This window comes from Cebidichthys violaceus, unplaced genomic scaffold, assembly GCF_023349555.1.
Source record: "Cebidichthys violaceus isolate CVI_PGR_0920_01 unplaced genomic scaffold, fCebVio1.0.p SCAF_16, whole genome shotgun sequence".
Classification (NCBI taxonomy): Eukaryota; Metazoa; Chordata; class Actinopteri; order Perciformes; family Stichaeidae; genus Cebidichthys; species Cebidichthys violaceus.
In genome coordinates, this window is record NW_027176329.1 from 917,501 (window position 1) to 938,919 (window position 21,419).

General features: G+C 46.2%; 1 protein-coding gene across 1 annotated transcript in view; it reads left to right on the top strand.

Annotated features, from left to right (window-relative positions):
- The window catches only part of adamts18 (ADAM metallopeptidase with thrombospondin type 1 motif, 18), a 52,634-nt gene that overhangs the window by 12,561 nt on the left and 18,654 nt on the right, over nt 1-21,419 (top strand). The window contains exons 5-16 of the mRNA XM_068710698.1: nt 1,220-1,434; nt 1,726-1,809; nt 1,892-2,051; nt 3,294-3,399; nt 4,053-4,190; nt 4,326-4,479; nt 6,174-6,269; nt 7,292-7,440; nt 14,472-14,644; nt 15,605-15,735; nt 16,420-16,543; nt 16,900-17,144. Of these exons, the coding sequence (XP_068566799.1) occupies nt 1,220-1,434; nt 1,726-1,809; nt 1,892-2,051; nt 3,294-3,399; nt 4,053-4,190; nt 4,326-4,479; nt 6,174-6,269; nt 7,292-7,440; nt 14,472-14,644; nt 15,605-15,735; nt 16,420-16,543; nt 16,900-17,144 (1,775 nt within the window). The remainder of the gene's footprint in view (nt 1-1,219; nt 1,435-1,725; nt 1,810-1,891; nt 2,052-3,293; nt 3,400-4,052; nt 4,191-4,325; nt 4,480-6,173; nt 6,270-7,291; nt 7,441-14,471; nt 14,645-15,604; nt 15,736-16,419; nt 16,544-16,899; nt 17,145-21,419) is intronic.

Here is a 21,419-nt window from a genome sequence, read left to right on the forward strand (position 1 = left end):
CATGTCCTCATTCACCCATTCATACACTGATGACAGGGCTGCCCATCAGGACTCTCTAACATTCACACAGCACAGGAAAAGACACATCGACCCTCTAACTGTGATGTGTGGTGTGTGATTTACATCAGCTGACCAGCATGTTTAGCCTCGTTAGCGTCACACTCGTTAGCTATATGAGCGTGGGGGGTGGGGGGGGGGGTATAGTGCGTTTGGGCTGTGGCGGTTGATGCAGGGAGTAAACGAAGCATCCTGTTAAAACAGACTCAACTGTTGGTCGATCACGTGAGCAATGGGGTGACCGTGGCTAAGTGGAGAGCAGGGCCGCCTTTCAATCAGAGGGTCCGCTAGTCTCATGTCAATGTCTCATGTCAATGTGTTCTTGAGCAAGACGCTTAACCCCAGAATTGCTCCTGTAGCTGCGTCTACGGTGTGTAGATAGATACTGAATTGTAAGTCGCTTTGGATAAAAAAAGTGTCTGCTAAATGACTGTAATGTAATGCAGTGAGTCGGTGAGGAAGTAGCCTACGGTTCACATTTCTGACTCCCGCTGCCATAGAAGAGGGGCCGACAAACTCTGCTGGTTAGAAAACACAAGCAGCTACCCGACTGTCCAGGAGTTGTGTAGCAGCTGACTAAATGAACGCACGTTGTAGCAGTTCTGTGCAGAGTTTGGTCTTGTTTTTTCCTGCAACAGGCTCCAGCACAAGACACGCCCCCTCATCTCTTCTTGCCTAACGAATGAAGCTGCCTTCATGTGCCGTTGGACATTTCAAGATTAAACATAGATCCGTGGTTTACAGACACACGTGGTAAAAATGCATGCGACTGTTGTATGGATAGTTCAGATAAGCGGTGAACAGTGTAGGATTCCACAATGCAATATGTTTTGACTTGCCATGGATTTTTTTTGCCTTAGTATTATTCATCTTTAATTTAACATTATGTCACCATCTTTTTACCAAAAAGGACAATTTTATTCAAATTCTAGGCTAGTTAACGGTTTTATCTCCCCTCCTCGTGGTGAGAGCTAGGAAGCAGTGTGGGGAGTGAATTTCCTGTCCTTTCAACACCAGAGCCTGTGCTCTTATCAACCGGCACGAGCCAGGAACAAGACAACCTCTCTCTGTCTCTCTCTCTCTCTCTCTTTGTCTTTATCTCTCTCCCTCATGCTCTCTCTGTCCCTCCTCCTTTCCATCCCTTCCTGTTTTGCCCTCCTAGACGCTCCCAAGCCTCCCGCTGAGGACGGTTTCATCATGGCCGACGAGTTCGCGATACCCGAGGCGGAAGGACCAGGAAGGGCGAAGCGATCGCCCATTAACTCCAACAGGGTGGGGGGTCTGAACGTGGAGACCCTGGTGGTGGCGGACAGGAAGATGCTGGAGAAACACGGCAGGGACAACGTCACCACCTACGTCCTCACCGTCATGAACATGGTGAGGGGAGGGAGAAGGGAGGAGAGGGAAAGGAACATGTGACATAGTGATGGTTGGTATTGGTCATTGTCTACAGTACGAGCAGACGAACCTAAGAGCAGCCTCCTGGTGTCTTCAGTCTGTCTTCACCCTCCATATCTGCAGACATTTTCATGATGTAGGAAGTCTGCTGTTCTACCTGTGAGCTGTCCCAGATCAGAGCAGCGCGTGCATCTTACTTAAGGCTGAACACTAGACTGTATTTCTGATAATAAGACAATAGAAAACCATGAACGTTCTACTCTTTTGCAGGTCTCCAGCCTTTTCAAAGATGGCACCATTGGGACGGACATCAACATTGTGGTGGTCAGCTTGTTGCTGCTGGAACAGGAGCCGGTGAGCTGACTGAGACTCTGATTCTGCCGAAATTGAAGTTTGCACTTATTACTGGCGATAATTACAGCTGTTTTTTCCCCAGCTGGGCTTGACCATCAATCACCATGCTGACCAGTCCCTCAACAGCTTCTGTCAGTGGCAGTCCGGTCTGGTGGGGAAAGGTGGTAAACGGCACGACCACGCCGTTCTCCTCACCGGATTGGACATCTGCTCCTGGAAGAACGAGCCCTGTGACACCCTGGGTAAGACAGCTCGCCACGACAGGGTGGTGTGAGAGGAGCTCACCTTGATTAACTGTCACCTAACAGGAAGAGAGCTCGTTAAGAAGCATCCTGTCACGGCAGAAAAACAACCGTACGCGTCAAACACCAAGGTCTGGATACGTTGACCAAGGATCGCGCCTCACCGATGCGTGAAGTGACCAGTGTTGCGCTTTAGGATGAGCTTATGTTCAGTTTATGCATAAATCTTAACGCGTGCAGGAACAAAAGGCAGCTGGAACAACATCAACGCAGCCGGCTAAGCTTGACTAATACCATAATCATATTGCTTTCACACCACTAATTGTTAGTAATCTCAGAGCAGCAGCGTATCTTATTAACTGCATGAGGTAAAAGAAAAAGAAAAGGTGAAAGGTGACTGGTGATTAGAATCATTTATTAACCGTGTGTCGTTAAAGTTAAACATCTGGCATTAATTCATATTCATCAACCGTATTTTGATGTTTTTACTCGACATGTTCTGTGGGTCCATTAGGAGAAACTTCAAACATGTGTTCATCAGCTCGTCTTGTTGCAGTAAACCCCACATCTAGGATCGCTTCTCTTGTTCCCTAACGCGGTCTGGTCCACCATCAGCAGTAGCCCTCCTCTAGACCGAGCGGCTATCAAAGTCCGGGAACGAACTTGAGTCCAGTTGGCCCGGGCTTGTGAGGTTGCAGCTGGTGTGAAAGCCTCCACCACGCATTTATGTGCGCAATATGCAAATATGACAGATGTTTGTTGTCTGCCAAATCCGTCAGACATTCTAACGGAAACAATGTGCTCAGTTAGACCAAAGGGAAAAAGCCAAAAGGATTTCATGGTTCCTTATGTTTGGTTTTCTAACCCTTCAGCTTTTAACAGCCAGACTCCTGTCTACACACATATCTCTTCCCTCTACCTTTTGGCTTCTCATCCACATGTCTTCAGTTACTGAAACAGATATTTCAAAGGCGTTGCTTTGTACCTGTGTGGACATGTTTGGTCAACAATGAAGTCATCTTCCCAATTAGCGCGTGCCCATTTCCCAACCTTCCCTGAGTCTTCCTTGGCGGCAGACTGATCCTGAAAGGCCGTGTTTGCGTTGTAGTGTGGATGGAGATGTTTGGTAAAACGAATGTTGTCCGGACATCATTTTGTTTGTTCTGTAGACGTTGCGTACAGGGCCGCAGTATCTCACAACCCTCACGTCTGTTCCCTCTCCCTCTTACTTTCTCAATGCAGGTTTTGCCCCCATCAGTGGAATGTGCAGCAAGTACAGGAGCTGTACCATCAACGAGGATACGGGACTGGGCTTGGCCTTCACCATCGCCCACGAATCTGGACACAAGTATGTTTGACTAAATCTGCAGCCATCTTATTAACTCTTCATCTCGTTTCCGTAGACCACATGAGACCACGCAGACCAAAACAGATGGAACTATGTCAGGCCGTGTGTCATGTCAGAGCAGCAGTAGTCACTGTATTGGCTCTCTGCTGTGAGAGGTTGTAATGAAAACATATTTAATAAGATGAATGCTGCTTAATTTAAAGAAACAAATATTCTCTGAAACAGGAGCGTTACGTAAGAGCACTACCTCATCCACTCCATGACACGTCATGAGAGGATAATGGAAGCTGCCTCCGGCTCAGTGTTTGTGTTTCCACACGTTTCCATGGAGATAGAAGGCCGTCGATTTCACGTTGGGCTAAAACTAAAACGCTACAATATGTCAGAATATCTACGAGACGCAATATCCTGATGAATTGGGTCATCATAAATTACATGAATTCACAAAGAAGTAAGTGCTAAGCACGTCACAGCGATGGCCGAGTACGGAAGTCTTTATGTGAATATATTGTGTGAGTAAACAATGACATCAGCTTGATCACTTGAAGAATAACCGTCATGTTCTTTCTCTACTTCTACTCATTAAGGAGCTTGTATGTCTTTTTTTATAAACTATAAAGTCACGTGGTTCTTTTTTTTTTTTGTTCATCTAGTTTTGGGATGATCCATGACGGCGAGGGGAACCCTTGTCACAAGACAGAAGGCAACATTATGTCTCCAACTCTGGCTGGAAACAACGGGGTCTTCTTCTGGTCCACCTGCAGTCGGCAGTACCTCAGCCGCTTCCTCGGGTAGGCCTCTCCGCCTCTCCGCCTCTCCGCCTCTCCACCTCTCCGCCTCTCCGCCTCATGCACAAACACTTTCAACTTTGCTAGTCCCGTTTGCTTTCTCCCTGACCGACACCATTGGTTTGCTGTGTTCACCAGAACAGCCCAGGCATCCTGTCTGGTGGACGAGCCCAAGCAGATCGGTCAGTACAAGTACCCCGAGCAGCTTCCCGGGCAGCTGTACAACGCAGACACGCAGTGCAAGTGGCAGTTTGGTTCCAAGGCCAAACTGTGCAGCCTGGATTTTGTCAAGGTGAGATCTTCGCTTCGTGCATTGTTAGCATGGCGGCTATATAGTCTGCTACTGGTTCACGCTCACTGCTCGCATCGGGGATGTCTTCCCCTGCAGCACCAAATATCAAGGATAGAGACTGGCTGGTGATCAAAGTGGGGCATTTCACAGCTAAAGCCAGATGTGTTTCTCAGGAGTTAAACAAAAGAAGAATATTGGACTTACTCACAAAAACTGGCAAAAAAACTCAAAATGCTCGTGTTGCTCCATACCTGCTGGACGCGTCAAACAATCAGCCGCTTCAACTGAACAGGTGATGATATGCTGGACTTTTTCTGCTGCTGCTTCCAAAGAATACGTTTTTTCAGGTTTTATTAACCGGGGTGCTCTCTAGACACAATCTATGGTAAGTCACCTTTTTACACCAAAGTAAGAGGAGTAAGGACAAGAAGAAGGAGGATTCCTCATTCAACTAAACCTGTACTGTGCAGAGTTACAAAGAACCAAATCTAGAGCAGTATAGAATAGTATAGTATACTAACCCTAACCCTAACCGTCCCGGTTTCACTTGGACCCCAACATTCCTAAATCAAGCATCATTCATGTGTCCCTTTGCCTAAACTAAGACTCACTAGACGAGCCTCCGGCATCAGACGGAGCTCCCGGATCACACGGGGCTGCAGTTGTCTGCTTTGCAGCGCTAATGGTGCCGCGCTTAATTGGCACTTTATTAATTAGCATGATCTTTGCACAACAACCCCGAACCCCCCACATTTGACCCACCTTTATAAGTGCATTCTACAACTTGAATGGGAATCCTCAGCCTTTACCCCCACCCCTGCGGGGCCTTGTGGTAGGAGCCTTTATGTTGGGTGCATTCACTGCTGTTTATTCACATGTAAATGCTGTTTAAAATACTACGGGGCAGGATCCTCTCCGGGGCTGTAATTGCTGGGAAACCGACGTGGCCAAATCGTATATATGACGGATTAGCACGCACTTCATGGCCTTGGCTATTCACGATCTCTCCAAATCCCTGCTATGTTTCCCTAACACAAGAGCAAATACTACATCTGCATCTGGGCACAAGTCAGTGGGTGGTAAATGAAGCTACACGCTGATTAGCAGATTTAGGGCTGCCTTTCACAGTTGTTTTTTTTGTCCCTGATAGGCTCATGTAGAATGATTTTCAGCATGCTGGCATGGCTGTCAATCAGCTGCTCGGCGTCAGAGAGCGAGGACAAAGACTGGAACACACACCGGAGCGGCCTCTCCTGCTCCCTCCTCTCTGGGTTCTCTCTTGTTGTCGGTTGCAGTTGGGCGGGTTGCCAGACTCTGCCGCCTGTCTTTTCGACCCGGGCTCTCCCTCTGTGCTCACTCGCTCGCTCTGTCTCCGTATTGTTGGGTCAGATGACACATGCAATTATAGCCCGTTTCATTAAAGGAGTACGGTGATTCGATTTGACACCGAGGCTTTGTGGAGAAGCTTATCCCCGGCGGGGGCTTATTGACCAGCGTGATGGTGGTCCTGGCAGGAAGCAGGTGCTGGCGGGTCAAGGAAGAGGAGCGAGGGGAGGAAGACGATGCCAAAAGGCTGTCAGTGTACGGGCAGAGAGAAAACCGATGATGGTAAAATAAGACCGTATCTGATAGACACCTCATACTGTGTGTGTGTGTGTGTGTGTGTGTGTGTGTGTATTTGACTTGTTTGACAGGACATCTGCAAGTCGCTGTGGTGTCATCGCACGGGGCACCGGTGCGAGACCAAGTTCATGCCTGCTGCAGAAGGCACCAGCTGTGGACCTGACATGGTGAGGAAATAGTGCAGAAATGAACAAACTTCACAGGACACATATATGTATATATATATATATACATATATATATATATACATATATACATATATACACACATACACAGTCCACCATGGACTGGAAATGAGATGCAGCTCACTCTCTGGATGAAACATGAAAAGTGACCTTTTTATTAAATTGTTTGCCTCTTGCAATATCACCTCTATTCTTTCCACAGCATACATTCAAACATTTACAGACAAACAAACAAAACAAACTGATAAATAATCCCTAAATGATTCTTTTAGTATAATTGTGATTCATTACCTCCTGTGTTTGGTAATGATACCACTGTTTTTACCAGATCCATCGCTGCACACGGTGGAATCAATTCATTTCACTACAAGCCTTAAATGCACTTCCAGACTGTGGGTTGGATTGGTTCATCACGGTTCACAGATCGACTTACTGACTTTGATGTGATGTTCTTGTTGCTCATAACTCAGCCTTTGTTTTGGAGATGTCACGGTGTTCTACTGTAGCTACTGCAGCGAGTGAAATGTTATAATAACTGTTAATAACAGCCAAGTTGTGATGAATTGCAATCATCCTTTTAAGTTAAAGTATTCAAACTTTCCTTGAGCCAAAGTCAACGTTGGCAGACGGCTCGTGTTCCTGCATGTACCTGCAGAAGCATGTGTGCGTCTCCCAGCTGGACGGAGGACGTTCTGGATCTTCGCGTGATCCAGAGACGATGTTCAGAGACGGAGAGCTGCTGATGTGTGTGACTGCAGTGTTGTGCTTGGATCGACCCGGGTGTGGTGCATGTGTGTGTGTGTGTGTGTGTGTGTGTGTGTGTGTGTGTGTGTGTTTTGGCTGTAGCTGGAGAGTGTGGGTGTCCAGGTGTGGTGCCGGGCATTTGTCCAAACCAGGAAACTCAAGGCGAGAGGCCCGATCCGACTCAAGTTCTGATAAGAGATCTATTTCTGTGCGTCTCTCTCCTCCTCATTCGTTCCCTTCTCTCTCTCCTTTCTGTCCAGTGGTGCCGGAGGGGTCAGTGCGTTAAACACGGGGAGCACGGCCCCAGGGCGGTCCACGGCCAGTGGTCGGCCTGGTCTCAGTGGTCCGACTGCTCCAGAACCTGCGGAGGAGGGGTCATGTACAGGGAGCGCTCCTGCTCGAGCCCAAGGTATCCACGCTCACACACACTCACGCGGTCACCTGATCCATCTTCTCCTTGTTGATGCTATCAACGAGCCAAACAGACGACAAAGTGATTCATGTCTTCATGTAGCGCCTTCTACAGTGAAACAACAGAGATAGGGCCCAAAAGCAATTCTTGAAAGTCCCAAAATCCTTCCTTTCTGAACACCTGAAAGCACCGTCTGCCAGGTAGCTGTCAGCACAGATATGCAAACACACACACACACACACACACACACACACTGTACACGCACACACCCACACATGAATACAAGTGCCAGATAGCATCTCTCATGAGTCAGGCTGACGGTCCAGACAGACATAGATTTATTAGAAATATGACATTTACATTTTTTCTTGATTGATTGATTGTCATTGCCTGCAGAAGCCAGCCAGCGCCGACAACGCTGGCCCTTTAAATGTGACATTTAGAGAATGGATTCATTTCCAGATGACTCATGTCTTTTTCTGTGTAGTGTGTGTGACCAGCAGTCCGTCTCTCAGAGCACACTGGCATTACGTTGTTGTTTTCCTTGATACATGTGTGTCTGTACTGCTAATTCTCCTGTACTGTAACTCTGGAAGAGTCATGATGGGGAAACCAGTTAACTGTGATTTTATTTTCCCCTGTGGGAGTCATGGCCGATCAGCAGGAAACAAACACAAACTCCTAGAGAACCCCTCCGATGTCTTTCTCTTTGTGGTTCCAGCGAGCTGTCAAGAGCATTTGAAGCGCTCCTGATACTTCATATTTATAAAGTGAGGATGAATGGATTCCTATAACTAGCTGATGTTTGAGGACAAACGTTTCACTCGCTCATGGAACAACCTGTTGCTCTTCGACAGTTAAAGGAAACGGCTTCGCCACAAACGCAGAACTCGTATTCATGCGTGATCACACGCATCCACACTTACAGGACAACCAGGCTCTCATACCACACTGATGAGGGTTATGACTGACGGCTGACATCTTGATTGGTGGACGCATCTCAAAATTCATCATCAAAAATCTGCTGTTTGGTTTGTACTGTTCACGAGTCCATCATTTAGGAATCAGTCATCGCAGGTTAGACCATAGTGGCATGTCACATCCAATCCTATGTGTTCTATGTGTTCTATGTGTTCTATGTGTTTCTATGTGTTCTATGTGTTTCTATGTGTTCTATGTGTTCTATGTGTTTCTATGTGTTCTATGTGTTTCTATGTGTTTCTATGTGTTCTATGTGTTCTATGTGTTTCTATGTGTTCCTATGTGTTCTATGTGTTTCTATGTGTTCTATGTGTTTCTGTGTTCTATGTGTTTCTATGTGTTCTATGTGTTCTATGTGTTTCTATGTGTTTCTATGTGTTCTATGTGTTTCTATGTGTTCCTCTGTGTTTCTATGTGTTCTATGTGTTTCTATGTGTTTCTATGTGTTCTATGTGTTTCTATGTGTTCCTATGTGTTCTATGTGTTCTTTGTGTTTCTGTGTTCTATGTGTTCTTTGTGTTTCTATGTGTTCTTTGTGTTTCTATGTGTTCCTATGTGTTTCTATGTGTTCTATGTGTTCTATGTGTTCTTTGTGTTTCTATGTGTTCTTTGTGTTTCTATGTGTTCCTATGTGTTCTATGTGTTCTTTGTGTTTCTATGTGTTCTTTGTGTTTCTATGTGTTCCTATGTGTTCTATGTGTTTCTATGTGTTTCTGTGTGTTCTATGTGTTTCTGTGTTCTATGTGTTTCTATGTGTTCTATGTGTTTCTGTGTTCTATGTGTTCTATGTGTTTCTATGTGTTCTATGTGTTCTATGTGTTTCTATGTGTTTCTATGTGTTTCTATGTGTTCTATGTGTTCTATGTGTTTCTATGTGTTTCTATGTGTTCCTATGTGTTCTTTGTGTTTCTATGTGTTCTATGTGTTCTATGTGTTTCTACGTGTTTCTACGTGTTTCTACGTGTTCTATGTGTTCCTATTTGTTCCTACGTGTTCCTACGTGTTTCTACGTGTTTCTACGTGTTTCTGTGTTCTATGTGTTCTATGTGTTTCTATGTGTTCTATGTGTTTCTATGTGTTCCTATGTGTTTCTATGTGTTTCTATGTGTCCCTATATGTTTCTATGTGTTCTATGTGTTTTTATGTGTTCCTATGTGTTTCTATGTGTTTCTATGTGTTTCTATGTGTTCCTATGTGTTCTATGTGTTTCTATGTGTTCTATGTGTTCCTATGTGTTTCTATGTGTTTCTCTGTTCTATGTGTTTCTATGTGTTCTATGTGTTTCTATGTGTTTCTATGTGTTTCTATGTGTTTAAGGTGGGATGACAACGATTCAAGGGACACAGTGGCCCTCTTAGTTACTGCTGCCCCTACTTATTGTATTTAGAGTCTGCACCACATGTGACCTGAGTGTCAGAATGACTTCAGACCATCCTCTTCATCTGACACAGTTCGTCTACACAGCTTCCACGGTTGTCAATCAAACACACAGGAGCCCCGGCACACCTGAACAATATGATGCTCGTCAATAGTCATTTTAAAATTAGAGTTCACTTCAACTGCATTCATTTCAAACTCTGCAACACACATTTCAACTGCTTTGATTTTTAACTCTTCAATTGACATTTCACCTACCGGCTCCCACTTTGTGTAACTTTCTGTTAAAACTCCGCCGTGGTCAGGCGCATTGTTGGCGCATTGCTATCTTGAGGCAGCAGAAAGCGATTGTTCCATTGACCTAAACCTGGTCTTAAGTCTATGGCGCTGACTGCTTTCTTTATGCCTCGTGTGGAAGGTGCACACACACACCTCTGTCTGTGTGTGTGATACTGGGCTGGTGTGAGAGTTTAAATGTGAGGCTACTTCAAAGTGTGCCTGCCCTCTCCAACCTAAACGTCCTGTTTTGAGTCCTAGCTGCAAGCCAGTGCGTCACACAGCCGGATTCAGGGCCCTGTCCCGTCAATGGACAATGCCCAGAACACACCTATTGTCAACTACGAGACTAAATACAACCCGTTTGGCCATTGCGCCTCACTTTGTGCCCAGATTCTGCACCATTTAACTAGTGAAGGTGGAGTTGGACATGCTCTAGTTACACTTGCGCCGTGCAGATCATGCACTATAGATCATTTGAATAGAGCCCTTCCTCTCTTACGAAACCGACAGTTTCACTGCTTTCATTTCTTAGCCCTTATCATAGTTCTTGTGCTTTCTGTGATTACACTTCAACTGACATCTGAACTCACTTTAATGCTTCAAAGTACAGGAGAGTCAGGTCTTTGTTTCAGCTCTTCTAACTCCCACAACTTACATTGTTTATACACTCATGACTCAACTGCTTTCAGTGTTTACGTTTCAGCTGACACTTTAACTGACTTCATCTTTCACTTTTTACAGTTGAACTTGCACTAATTTCTTTCAGGACTTCGACTGACTCCAGGCCAGTGTATCATCTTCACGTTCAACTCCCTTCTGTGCTTCATCTTCCTTTGAATCTTCAACTCCTTTCAGCACTTTCACCCCAACTGATGCTTCGACTTTACTCAAGGCGTACATTTATATTGACACTTCAACTTCATCAAGCACTTACACTTAAACTAGACGTTCAACTTCCATTTTAACTCCCATTTCAACTTTCTTTAGTAATTGTAAATTGGCACTTCAGCTATGACTTCAACTCTTTCAGTGTTTCAGCTATTTCAAGTGTTAAAATAGTTGGCTCCATCGCTGCTTACTCAACAGCCGGGCAGACACTGCTGTAGATATTCCGTCCGTCACAGCCGACTCGTCTCTTAATCCTCGTGAGGGATCAAAGAGCGAAAAGGGTTCAGAGGCAGACCGGGCCCTCATATGATACACATTATACAGCAGAACTGGCGGACCAAAAAGGGCCACAGAGTCCTTTAAACCAGGTTAGCTGTCAAGTTCATTCATCGTTCCTGTGGCACTAAAGAGTGCTCTGTAGCAGCAGCTGCTTAAACATGGGTCGGAGCTGCTAAACGGAGAGTTACGGGGTCAGTGGGACACAAAGGGGATAGATGGAAAGATGGGGACGGTTGAATATTTAATCCAACAACGCCAAGTCATGATACCATTCAAAAAAACATACAGTGGGTCAACTAGTTGCCAGATCTGTCTCTCGTGAAGACAACGTAACTAGTTTGGTCAATGTCTTTGGCATCTCTTCACCTCCGTCACCATCCTCAACACCACACTCTTGTGTACGGCATGTACCCCTGAGTCATGTTTCAGTCCCTGACTCAGAGTGCCTGTCCTCAGTAATCTCTGCGATTATTTTGGCAGGGCTGTTAATCTGAGCAGAACAAGAAGGATTAGCCCGAATCTTCAACCCCAAACTGAACTGTCTGGACACTATGGGTGCTGTTCCTCAATGACACAATTTAAACATGTAGTTTCTTGTCAGACTTGCAGTATGTGTAGATAACATTTATAAATGTATGGGAATCAATGTCTCCAATTTTTGTCAAAATCGAATCAAATTGTTTGAAAGTTGAGCATACGGACACGACAGCTTCTGGTAGGTTTTCACCACTACAAGATCTTCACTCAGCAGGAACACTCTTAAAACTCCTTTCATTTGATTCTGCACAAACTCGTCCATTTTATGAGTCCGGCATGTATCTTTCGGGGAGTCTTGTAAAATAGTTCTATTGGATCAGCCGATTACAGACGAGCCGTCTAGAGAGTTTGCTCCCAGACAGAAAATGAATCTTCTCCCCGTCCATCCCTCCACTTCCTTGTAGACCACCTGGCAGATCAAACGCAGTCAACCTAATCCTCACCAACAAGCCTAGGAGATTAGGTTCACAGTCTTGACCTGGTTTTGTCGGGAGCACATTTTGTCGCACACTCCATTTGAAGCGAGTGGGGGTGTACGATGGTTGGTGTAGTCTCCCGGTAGACTTGTAAAGGGGATTTGCTTGGCCCGTTGCAGAGCAGCAGAATAAGGATCTTGACTCGAGGAGAAGACAAGACTAGACATGATGACCTCTGACGTACGGGAGTTCAGTCTCGGCTTCTGTCGCTGGGCAGATTTACCGACCTCCCGAGGAATTTAAGCATCCTTCAGAGCACCGAGGGCTGCGTTGGAGTTGGGGTGTAAAGACAGAAGAGGAAGGACTGAAACACACAAAAATTGAAATTCGACATATCTGGTTTCTGTCTTGTTCTTGGAAGTAGATTTACAGTTGCAAAGATCATGGATGATCTAGGGAGAGGAGCGGAGCGGAGAAGGACAAAGAAGAAAAGAGGTTGAGAAACCAGCAGGGTTGTGAAACTCAGACGGTTCATAATCCAGGAATCCAGGAATCCAGAACTTTCTCAAGTGAACTGTCCCTCATCAGAAGGCCTTGACTGCTGCAGTATACAGCGTAGTCCCCCACTGGCCTGCCGTGAGCACATTACCATATGGGCTGCATTTGTCTGCAGCTAAGTCTTAATAGGATCAGGCCTACGAAAACCTGGGCCAAACCCCCCCCCACCAAGGAAAACAAGATCGGGACCGAGCAGATTTACACACACACACACACACACACACACACACACACACACACACACACACACACACACACACACACACACACACACACCTTGAGGAGCTCCATCACTCTTGGCAGCTAGGAAACTGTTTGATTGAGTCCAGGTCTGAATGCAGGGGATGAGCGGTTGGAGTTGAATAAGAATGCAGTGGAACAACGTGCAGTCTTGACTTCTGATTGTGGCTGACATTTGATTCAGATTCACGTTCAATACTGGTGCAAGAAATACTAAAAGAAATATGCCTCCAGTTGCATTCTCCTGCCGGTGTTTTACCGTTTAATCGTTTCTTTTCAGCTCCTTGTCCAAAGTGGTTCATTACGCTGCCACACTTAGTGAGCTGTTTTTATTGGGCGTGTTTGAGCAGCACGGTTCCTCGGTCTCTCTGTGTGTGCTGACCACGTTGGTAAATAGCTAAACTCAATTTTCTCTGCTGGTGGTTGAGTTGGAATGCTCGGCATGAGTCTAGAAAGCCTGAGAAGTCAGACGTGTTATCCTTCTATTCACTAACTGTCAGGACTCTGCTTTCATCCCTTGTAATGGCACATCAAGTCTCCATTACCTGTCTATGTTCTGTACCGGCTATTTCCGTGTGGTTAAAGGAGCGTGCATTTGGTATGGTGTGCAAACATCTGAGATGGTGTGCAAACTTCTCCTTGACAGTCCCATTAAACCAACACGATCTTTAGTCCTGCTTAAAACTCTAATATGCTGGATGAGATGGAATCATTTCAATGAGTTGAGGCAGCATATGTGTAATGGATGAAAGGAAGAGTAACAGAGAAACTGTTACATGTTACCATCTTGGATTGTGTCATGCTCTTCTCGGCTCGTCATTGGGCAAGGCAAGGCAAGTTTATGAGTACAGCACATTTCAACAACAAGGCAATTCAAAGTGCTTCACATAAAACCATTAAAAGCATCAAAACATAAAGCAAAAGAAAAGGAGATTTAAAAACAGTTAAGAACATTCATTGGGACATCCCGGTGTGCAAAGTTGCCTCTCGAAGCCTTCAAGATGCTCTTCTAAGTTTTCTTATTAACACATAAAAGTTTACATTTTATATTTGTATAAAAAACCAAAAACAAACATAGTATGTGAACCTTCTGTTCACTGATAAAACAATCCACTTCAACACATTGAGTGTATATTTGAGGTGACAGTTAAAATAAGCCACCGATGACTTCACATGGGAGATTAACAGCGGTCTCCTGGGTGAACGTCTTGTACGACCCACCCATTCACCCCGATCTCCTCACTACGCAAACCTCTTCACTCTTTGTACTGCATCACCTGACGTCCTTCTTGTTCCCTGATCAGCTGGCTTCATCTTGTCTGTACAGCAGTATGTCATTGGGGAACTTTTGATCAGTGCGGTAGCTGTAATGATTTGTGATTGGCTTATTGATATCAACAGACCTGTAAACCTTTTCTTCTTCTTCTTCTTCTTCTTCTTCTTCGTCTCTGTCCTGTCCTGTCTTCCACCCAGGCCACAGAACAACGGTAAATTTTGCTCGGGCTCCAGCCGTCTCAACCAGCTGTGTAACACTCGGCCGTGTCCTCCTAACTCTGTGGACTTTCGGGCCCAGCAGTGCGCCGAGTACAACAGCAAGCCCTTCAGGGGCTGGTACTACAAGTGGAAGCCCTACACCAAAGTGGACGGTAAGGTGATCCGTTTATATAAGACCCAACACGTACAAAGTCTGTTCTGTCTCGTGATTCATTGCCTCATTTGCCCGGAGTTTGTTTTGGTTATTTTTCTTGTTCAGAGATCTTTTTGTATCATTTGTCTTTCTCTATTGTTAAAAGACACACTATTCAAGGACCATGAAGACATCTCCACTGTATTCTTGGCACGTAACGCGCTAGAAAAGATACTCATTGTCCAAAGAACATGGCGCTGCTCAATACACAGAGAACAGAGTGCGCTCAGTGCAGGCTTTTTCTTGTCTTAATTCCGTAGATCTTTTCATTCTGAACCCCGCTGCACTCTGCGAGGCCTTAATCTTTTTTCATAAAGTGTGTCTGTAGTGCCAACCTCTATTTACTGCTGCCGTGATTAGGGCCAAAAAGCTGGAGGAAACTATCACTCTGTGTAGTGTGCATGGGAGACATGTAGCCACCTGCACCCTCTGACACAGGGGGGGTGGATTTAAAAAGGAAGCCTAGGGGCCAGCTTTGTTACACGGAGCGAGGGAGAGAGTGCAGTGGAGGGGAGCAGTGCGTTTGGCCCTCATCCCGGGCCTGTTTAAGCTGTTGATGAATGGGAGGCGATGTCGAGAGGAACAGATTCTGAACTGCCTTCTGGGACCTTGGGCCAAGTCACCTTCACCGTCATTTATTTTAATCAAAGACCGCTGTAGAGACTTGTCTGCGATAACTGATCTGAACCACATAATAAAACTGCAGCCGCACATGAATTCCCCCGGGTGCGTTCATATTCACTTCCTGTCTTTTCCAATTGGGCTTCATCCGGAGCTGTGCATACTGCGCGTGTAACAGGTTGCAGCGCACTTTTGAGTTCAGCAAGTCGTAGAAGAACTTGTGAATCGGTAGAATGAAGTGCCGTTGCACCCAAAAGTTGCACTTTTACTGGATGTATCTGCATGTATCTGTGTGCAGACGAAGACATCTGTAAGCTGTACTGCATTGCAGAAGACTATGACTTCTTCTTCGCCATGTCCGGCAAGGTGAAAGACGGCACCTCGTGCTCGGAGCACAGAGGAGACGTCTGCATCGATGGAGTGTGTGAGGTACGCTGTCTGGATGGGTTCAGGTTTCATCAAACCGTTACCCGGGCCGATACCGAGTACCGATCTGATATCAGTGTCTATTTGATAACCCGGGTCAGGCTCGACTTAAACAGTGCATTCCTGTGTAAATCAAAATGTAACAAATGAATACATGTAAATGTGATAGTGTGGTTTGTCATGTTGCTTGCCATACCTGCAGCCATTTAAGGAGTCATGTTTTTCCATTATGACATATGATATGACATATCAAGGGCATTATAATGAAGACTATTTGTGTGTCCCAGCATGATTGTACTTCAGCATGTTAAATGCTGCAGCAGGTGTTAACGACCCGGATACTCAAGTGAAGTTAGAAAAATATCCCTCAATTTGTTTCAGTCATTTTTTGGTGATTTCTTTGAACAAAACAACTCTAATGTCTCACTTTTATTCCATATTCATCTTTTCTCCACATTCAATCTTTAAGGTAATGCTGCATCACCCCACCTTTTCTATATTGTCCTTATAAACCAGATGTCAGGTGCAGTAGTTACAGGAAAACTGATAGACGCAGATATAGTATAATGATTTTACCTGGATTGCCGTAATACATTAGTTTATTCCTCTTAGTTCTACGTCTGTCCACATTCATGGCATGTGTGTGTGTGTGTGTGTGTGTGTGTGTGTGTGTGTGTGTGTGTGCAGGCCGTAGGCTGTGACCAGGTCCTGGGCTCTAAGGCCTCTCTGGATGCCTGCGGAGCCTGTAAGGGAGACAACTCCACTTGCAGGTTCTTCAAGGGCCAATACACCCTTCAGCACAGAGCCAACGGTAAGCCTGTCTTTGTTTGTAGTGTGCCGGTGCTCGTCAGCCAGCTTACACTTCTGCAACACAAAGGGAGACTTAAGCAGACAAACGGAGACACGTCAAAAATCCACGCACAGACAAATCTACATCTAATCCCACTTCATAATGGACGGGTTCACTTCTTGCAGTAACACACATAAAGTTAAGCACATGATGGCGGTGTGTGTGTGTGTGTGTGTGTGTGTGTGTGTGTGTGTGTGTGTGTGTGTGTGTGTGTGTGTGTGTGTGTGCGTGTGTGTGTGCGTGGGTAGCAGGAAGGGTGAGAGAACAGCAATAAAGAATTATCTGGGCATGATTCAGCCTTGACTTTCTTTCCCCAGAGTACTACTCCATGGTTGCAGTCCCGGCCGGGGCACGGAGCATTCATCTTCAGGAGGTGGAGGTGTCCACCAGCTACCTGGCTGCCCGCTCCCTCAAGAGGAAGTACTACCTGACCGGGGACTGGACCGTGGACTGGCCGGGGAAGTTCCACTTTGGTGGGACCGTGTTTGACTACCAGCGCTCTTTCAACAAGCCGGAGAGCCTTTATGCTGCCGGTCCTACTAATGAGACGCTGGTGTTTGAAGTAAGCCGCCGCTGCCGAGTGATGTCCGTCCGGGGCAATTGACAGTGACAGGGTCCCTGGCAGAGCTGCCGCGCCTCTGTTTTTTTTATACGTCTGGATATGAATAGGCTTAGAGGAAAAAAGAAGTTCGGGGTGGTAGGGAGAAGCGGGGCGGTTGTGACTGTCTGCGGTGCCTCTGTGCGATGCTAATTGTGTTCGGTGATTGGTTACGTCAGGGACGATCTGGGGATGGGTGGGTGGAGTGGAAGGCTTTAATCAGATAAATTGGGGGGTTCAAACCGCCTGTCCTGTGCAGAGCAGCCCTCTTTGTGGGTTGAAAGAAAGAGACTATAAGGCTAAAAAGTGGAAGAAGAAGAAGACGAGAAAGGTTCGTGACATGTCAAGGATTAATTAAAATCAAAGTCAACAGTTTAAATGGTCGCTTCACCCAGAACAAACTGTCAAAGTGAATTTAAGACAGAAGTCTCAATAGTCACCTCCTCCCCTCGGTCTTTGCCACCCTGGTGACTGTCCATTAAATGCAATCACGCTGCTTTTAAAGTGGACATGTTTTAGAGACATCTTCAAACCCGGATGAATCTGCGTGAATAAGGTTCAGTGAGAAATGGCGTTTTGTGTAATGTAGTCGAGCCGATCCCTTAAGCATCAATAGAATGGGAGAATAGTGCGGCCACCAGAAAGAGGGGATGTGGTGCAGTGAGTCTAAATCAGCCTTTGTGCCACTTTCACCAGTCAGCTCAGTCTCACATGGCAGAAGCCTGCCCCTCGTTTATATGCAGCGCAGCTACTTGGTACTGCCGGCTCCAGCGTAACCCAGTCACGTGTTGGTCCACGCACACACACTCAGAGCCGTGGACGTGGCCCCCATGGCCGCTGATCTCAGAAGTGCTTTGTTGCAGCCATGTGATTTGTGGCTAATAGAGCGAGTAAAATCCCCAAGTCAACGGCCCCGTTAGAGGCGGGGATGAAAAGCATGAAACGAGACGGTTGCTTCGAGTGAGATGTTCTGCATAGTACGCACATGTGATTTAAGAGCCGGTGGTTCCTTTTGTTATTGGTGTTGCGTCAGAAACCGGAGCTCCGAGGGGAGGACGGGTCTTTACCCGTCCCGAAGCAGAGAGTGCAATGCTGGACGGGCCTATCCTCCGGAGAGGAAAACAATTATGAGTCATTATCCTTCTGACTTCAGGGCTTAAGGGAATGGTGGTGGGATGTTCTTCTCACATCACTTTGTCAGCGAAAGCATTTATTGTCTTTTGAACTCTGAACCCTCGGCGTGGAAACAGAGGTGGAAACCAGGTGAAGAGTAGCCGTGTGGGTTTTATTCCTCCTCTATACATGGGGAGGTGGTAGTCGTGTAAAAGCTCTTCTGCCCTCAGTCTTGGGCTCCTGAAATACTGCGGTTCCAGCAGGAGTGATTGGCCTGTGAAATGTCCAAAGTCCTTACCGGTCACTTGTTAGAACCATCAGAGTGTTTGTTCTAGCTCTTCTAGAGAAGAGACTTCTGTTCGTGGGCAGTTTAGAGGAGCAGCTGCTGTAGTTGGCATTTGAACAGCCCATTGTTGTGCAGACTAGTAACAACAATCTAGAAATGTCATTCCCAAAAGAGGTGGCAGGGTACATCTCATGACGAAGTTCTGAGAAACATTCTGCAACGCCACATTCTTGCTTTCACTGAGCGAGAGATGATCCAGTTTAGAATCTTGGAATGTCAGTATGTGGGACAGTTTGTTGGTCCAGACTGAAATATCTCAACTGCCATTAAAATGACTCTTCACTCACGCTGCGATACGTCTCAACATCGACCTGATGGATTAGCACAAAGTTGGGACAAACTGGAGCCCAGGTTTTATGATGAAATCACTAATGCCATTCCCATCAGCCTTGGCTGTACTTTGTGGGTAATGCTGATTAGCGAGTAGCAGCATGCTACAGAGAGATGGATAACATGGTGAACCAGTACCAGGTACCACCGTACCAGAGCGTGGCCTCACAGAGCCGCGAGCACGGAACGCAACAGCAGTGCTCTCTAAGAAGCTACCACGTTAGAGGAATACAAATGAAATTGTAGAACTGTCTGTAAGTTTGTCGACCAACCTCCTGGGTCGCGTTTGACCTGCAGGACTTGTGCGTAGTTGTGCACGCACACGGGTTTCCTGACATACATTCACAGGTGCACTCAATTCTGGGTTTTACCTCCAAAATGAAGCGGTTTAGATGATGGCGCTGAACTGCTGGTTTGCTCACATGTGATCGTCAGACCATTCGGGTTTCTCGCCCTGTCGGCACTTCATGGAAGCGATGCCTCCCCGTTCACCACTTGTGAGTACAGCGTTATCACAAGCAACAGGAACAATTACCCAAGACCCAATTTGTAATCACCTTAAATATTCTTTAAAGAAGAGACTTCGCTAAGTCGGACAGAGCTCCTCCTGCTCGTCCATGTGTCCCAGTCACACATCTGCTGCAGATCTGCAGATGACACGAGCATAATCTCTGTAAGTATGTCCTGTAATTACAAAACGGAGAATCAGGGTTGATAGAGAGAGAGAGAGAGAGAGAGAGAGAGGAGGGAGAGTGAGATTAAAAGATTAAGAATTCTGCAATTGAACTGGTTGGATGTGAGAAGTTAAGGTCAGGGCGCGGGGACTTTGACTGCTAATGGAAAGAGCCAAATGACGGAAAGCGAGGAGTTTTTCTGTTCCGCTGCTGATCTGAATCTGTTTCACACATTCTACTTAACTGTCTCAAGAAAACCGAGGGCGTACGTGGGGGAGGGCGTACGCATCAATCACTCGCAGACCCTTACTCAGCATGAAACGCTCCAAGAAAAAAAAGAATAGCGAGGAGTGTGAGTGCAAACTGTGACAAGGGGTTCACATCTGTACAGCTGCTCAGCTGGTAGGGGGGAGGAAGGAAGGGGGGAGGAGGGAGGGTAGCTAACAAGAGGACGAGGAACATATGGCTGAGGTCTCAGAGGATACAGAGAAGGATTATTCCCTCTGAGTTGACATTCTTGCGGTATGGCGAAGGCGACGTCATGCCAGTCCGGGGCAAAGCATCGTGGGCCCACGTGTCATGTAGACAGACGTCTACCACCTTCTAATTCATCATCATCTCATCGGACCTGATGAGTGGTGCGGTGGCCGGGTTGTGAAAACCAAAGACACACTGTGGTCTGATGTGCTGGAGGAACGAAGGGTCCCATCAATCACGGCCCGTGGACTTGGCAGGCACATTATTCAGAGCGAAGGAATCCAGTTCTAATCTGAAGCCTTTCAGGACGGGGTCTACTTTCTACAACGTTGACGTTTCTTTTGTGAAAGTCTTCCACGGCAACTCTTCGTTTGTCTCAAGTTTGCTTTGAACTGATGCACCTTATCCTGTTAGTTCACAACAATGTAATCATATTCTCATAACGCATGTAAGAGCATTGGTATCATCCTCTGCCACATGTTCTATCCATTCTTTATTCCTGCGTTCTGCTTTCTCATTCTTCTGTATTCTGTCTGCTTACCGGATGACACTTCTCCCCGGGGTTGACCTGTTCGCTTTACTGGTTCTCTTTATACATCCGTGGCTGGGATCGAGAGCGCACGTGTGCACGTGTGTGTGTGTGTGTGTGTGTGTCGGCATGGGCCGGGTCCTGTCCATGTGTGTACACGCTAATCTGATGGATTTTTATTTATAGATATTATTCATGTTATCTGTATGCAAAATGGGTCCATCCAACCAGACAGAAGATGTAACCCGAGGCAACACTTTGCACTTACAAATGTTATATATAACTTCCAAGATGCATTGTGGCAGGAAACGTCCAATCAGAGAGCTTTGAATGTCACTAAGTATGCTGCGATGGGCGGAAGCTACTGAACACAGCATCGAGAGAACAGATAATACAGTCTGCAGCTTAACTTGATCCCAATTGCAACGAAATGTGGCTTCTCACCTCACCAGTGTCACGGATGCTCGGTAGACGGGTGTCAGCATGTCCATGTCACCGGATGTCCACAAAGCGACGGCGAGCATGAAGTCATTGCTGCTATTGAGACTGATTTACTGGAGGTTTGTGGGATTTTGGTTTGTATTAGGAGGAGGTAGGAAGTTTTGAGTGGTTTTGACAGCTGTTGTCCCAGACTGAAGAACTAGAGAGGGACATGTTTGGATATGTCTGAAATGATTCATTAAGTCTCCTCTTGGATGGACAGTGTTAATGCTGTGGTTGGTTGGGTGTAGGTTATTCAGACCGGGTTCAATGAGCTGTCCTCTATTAAA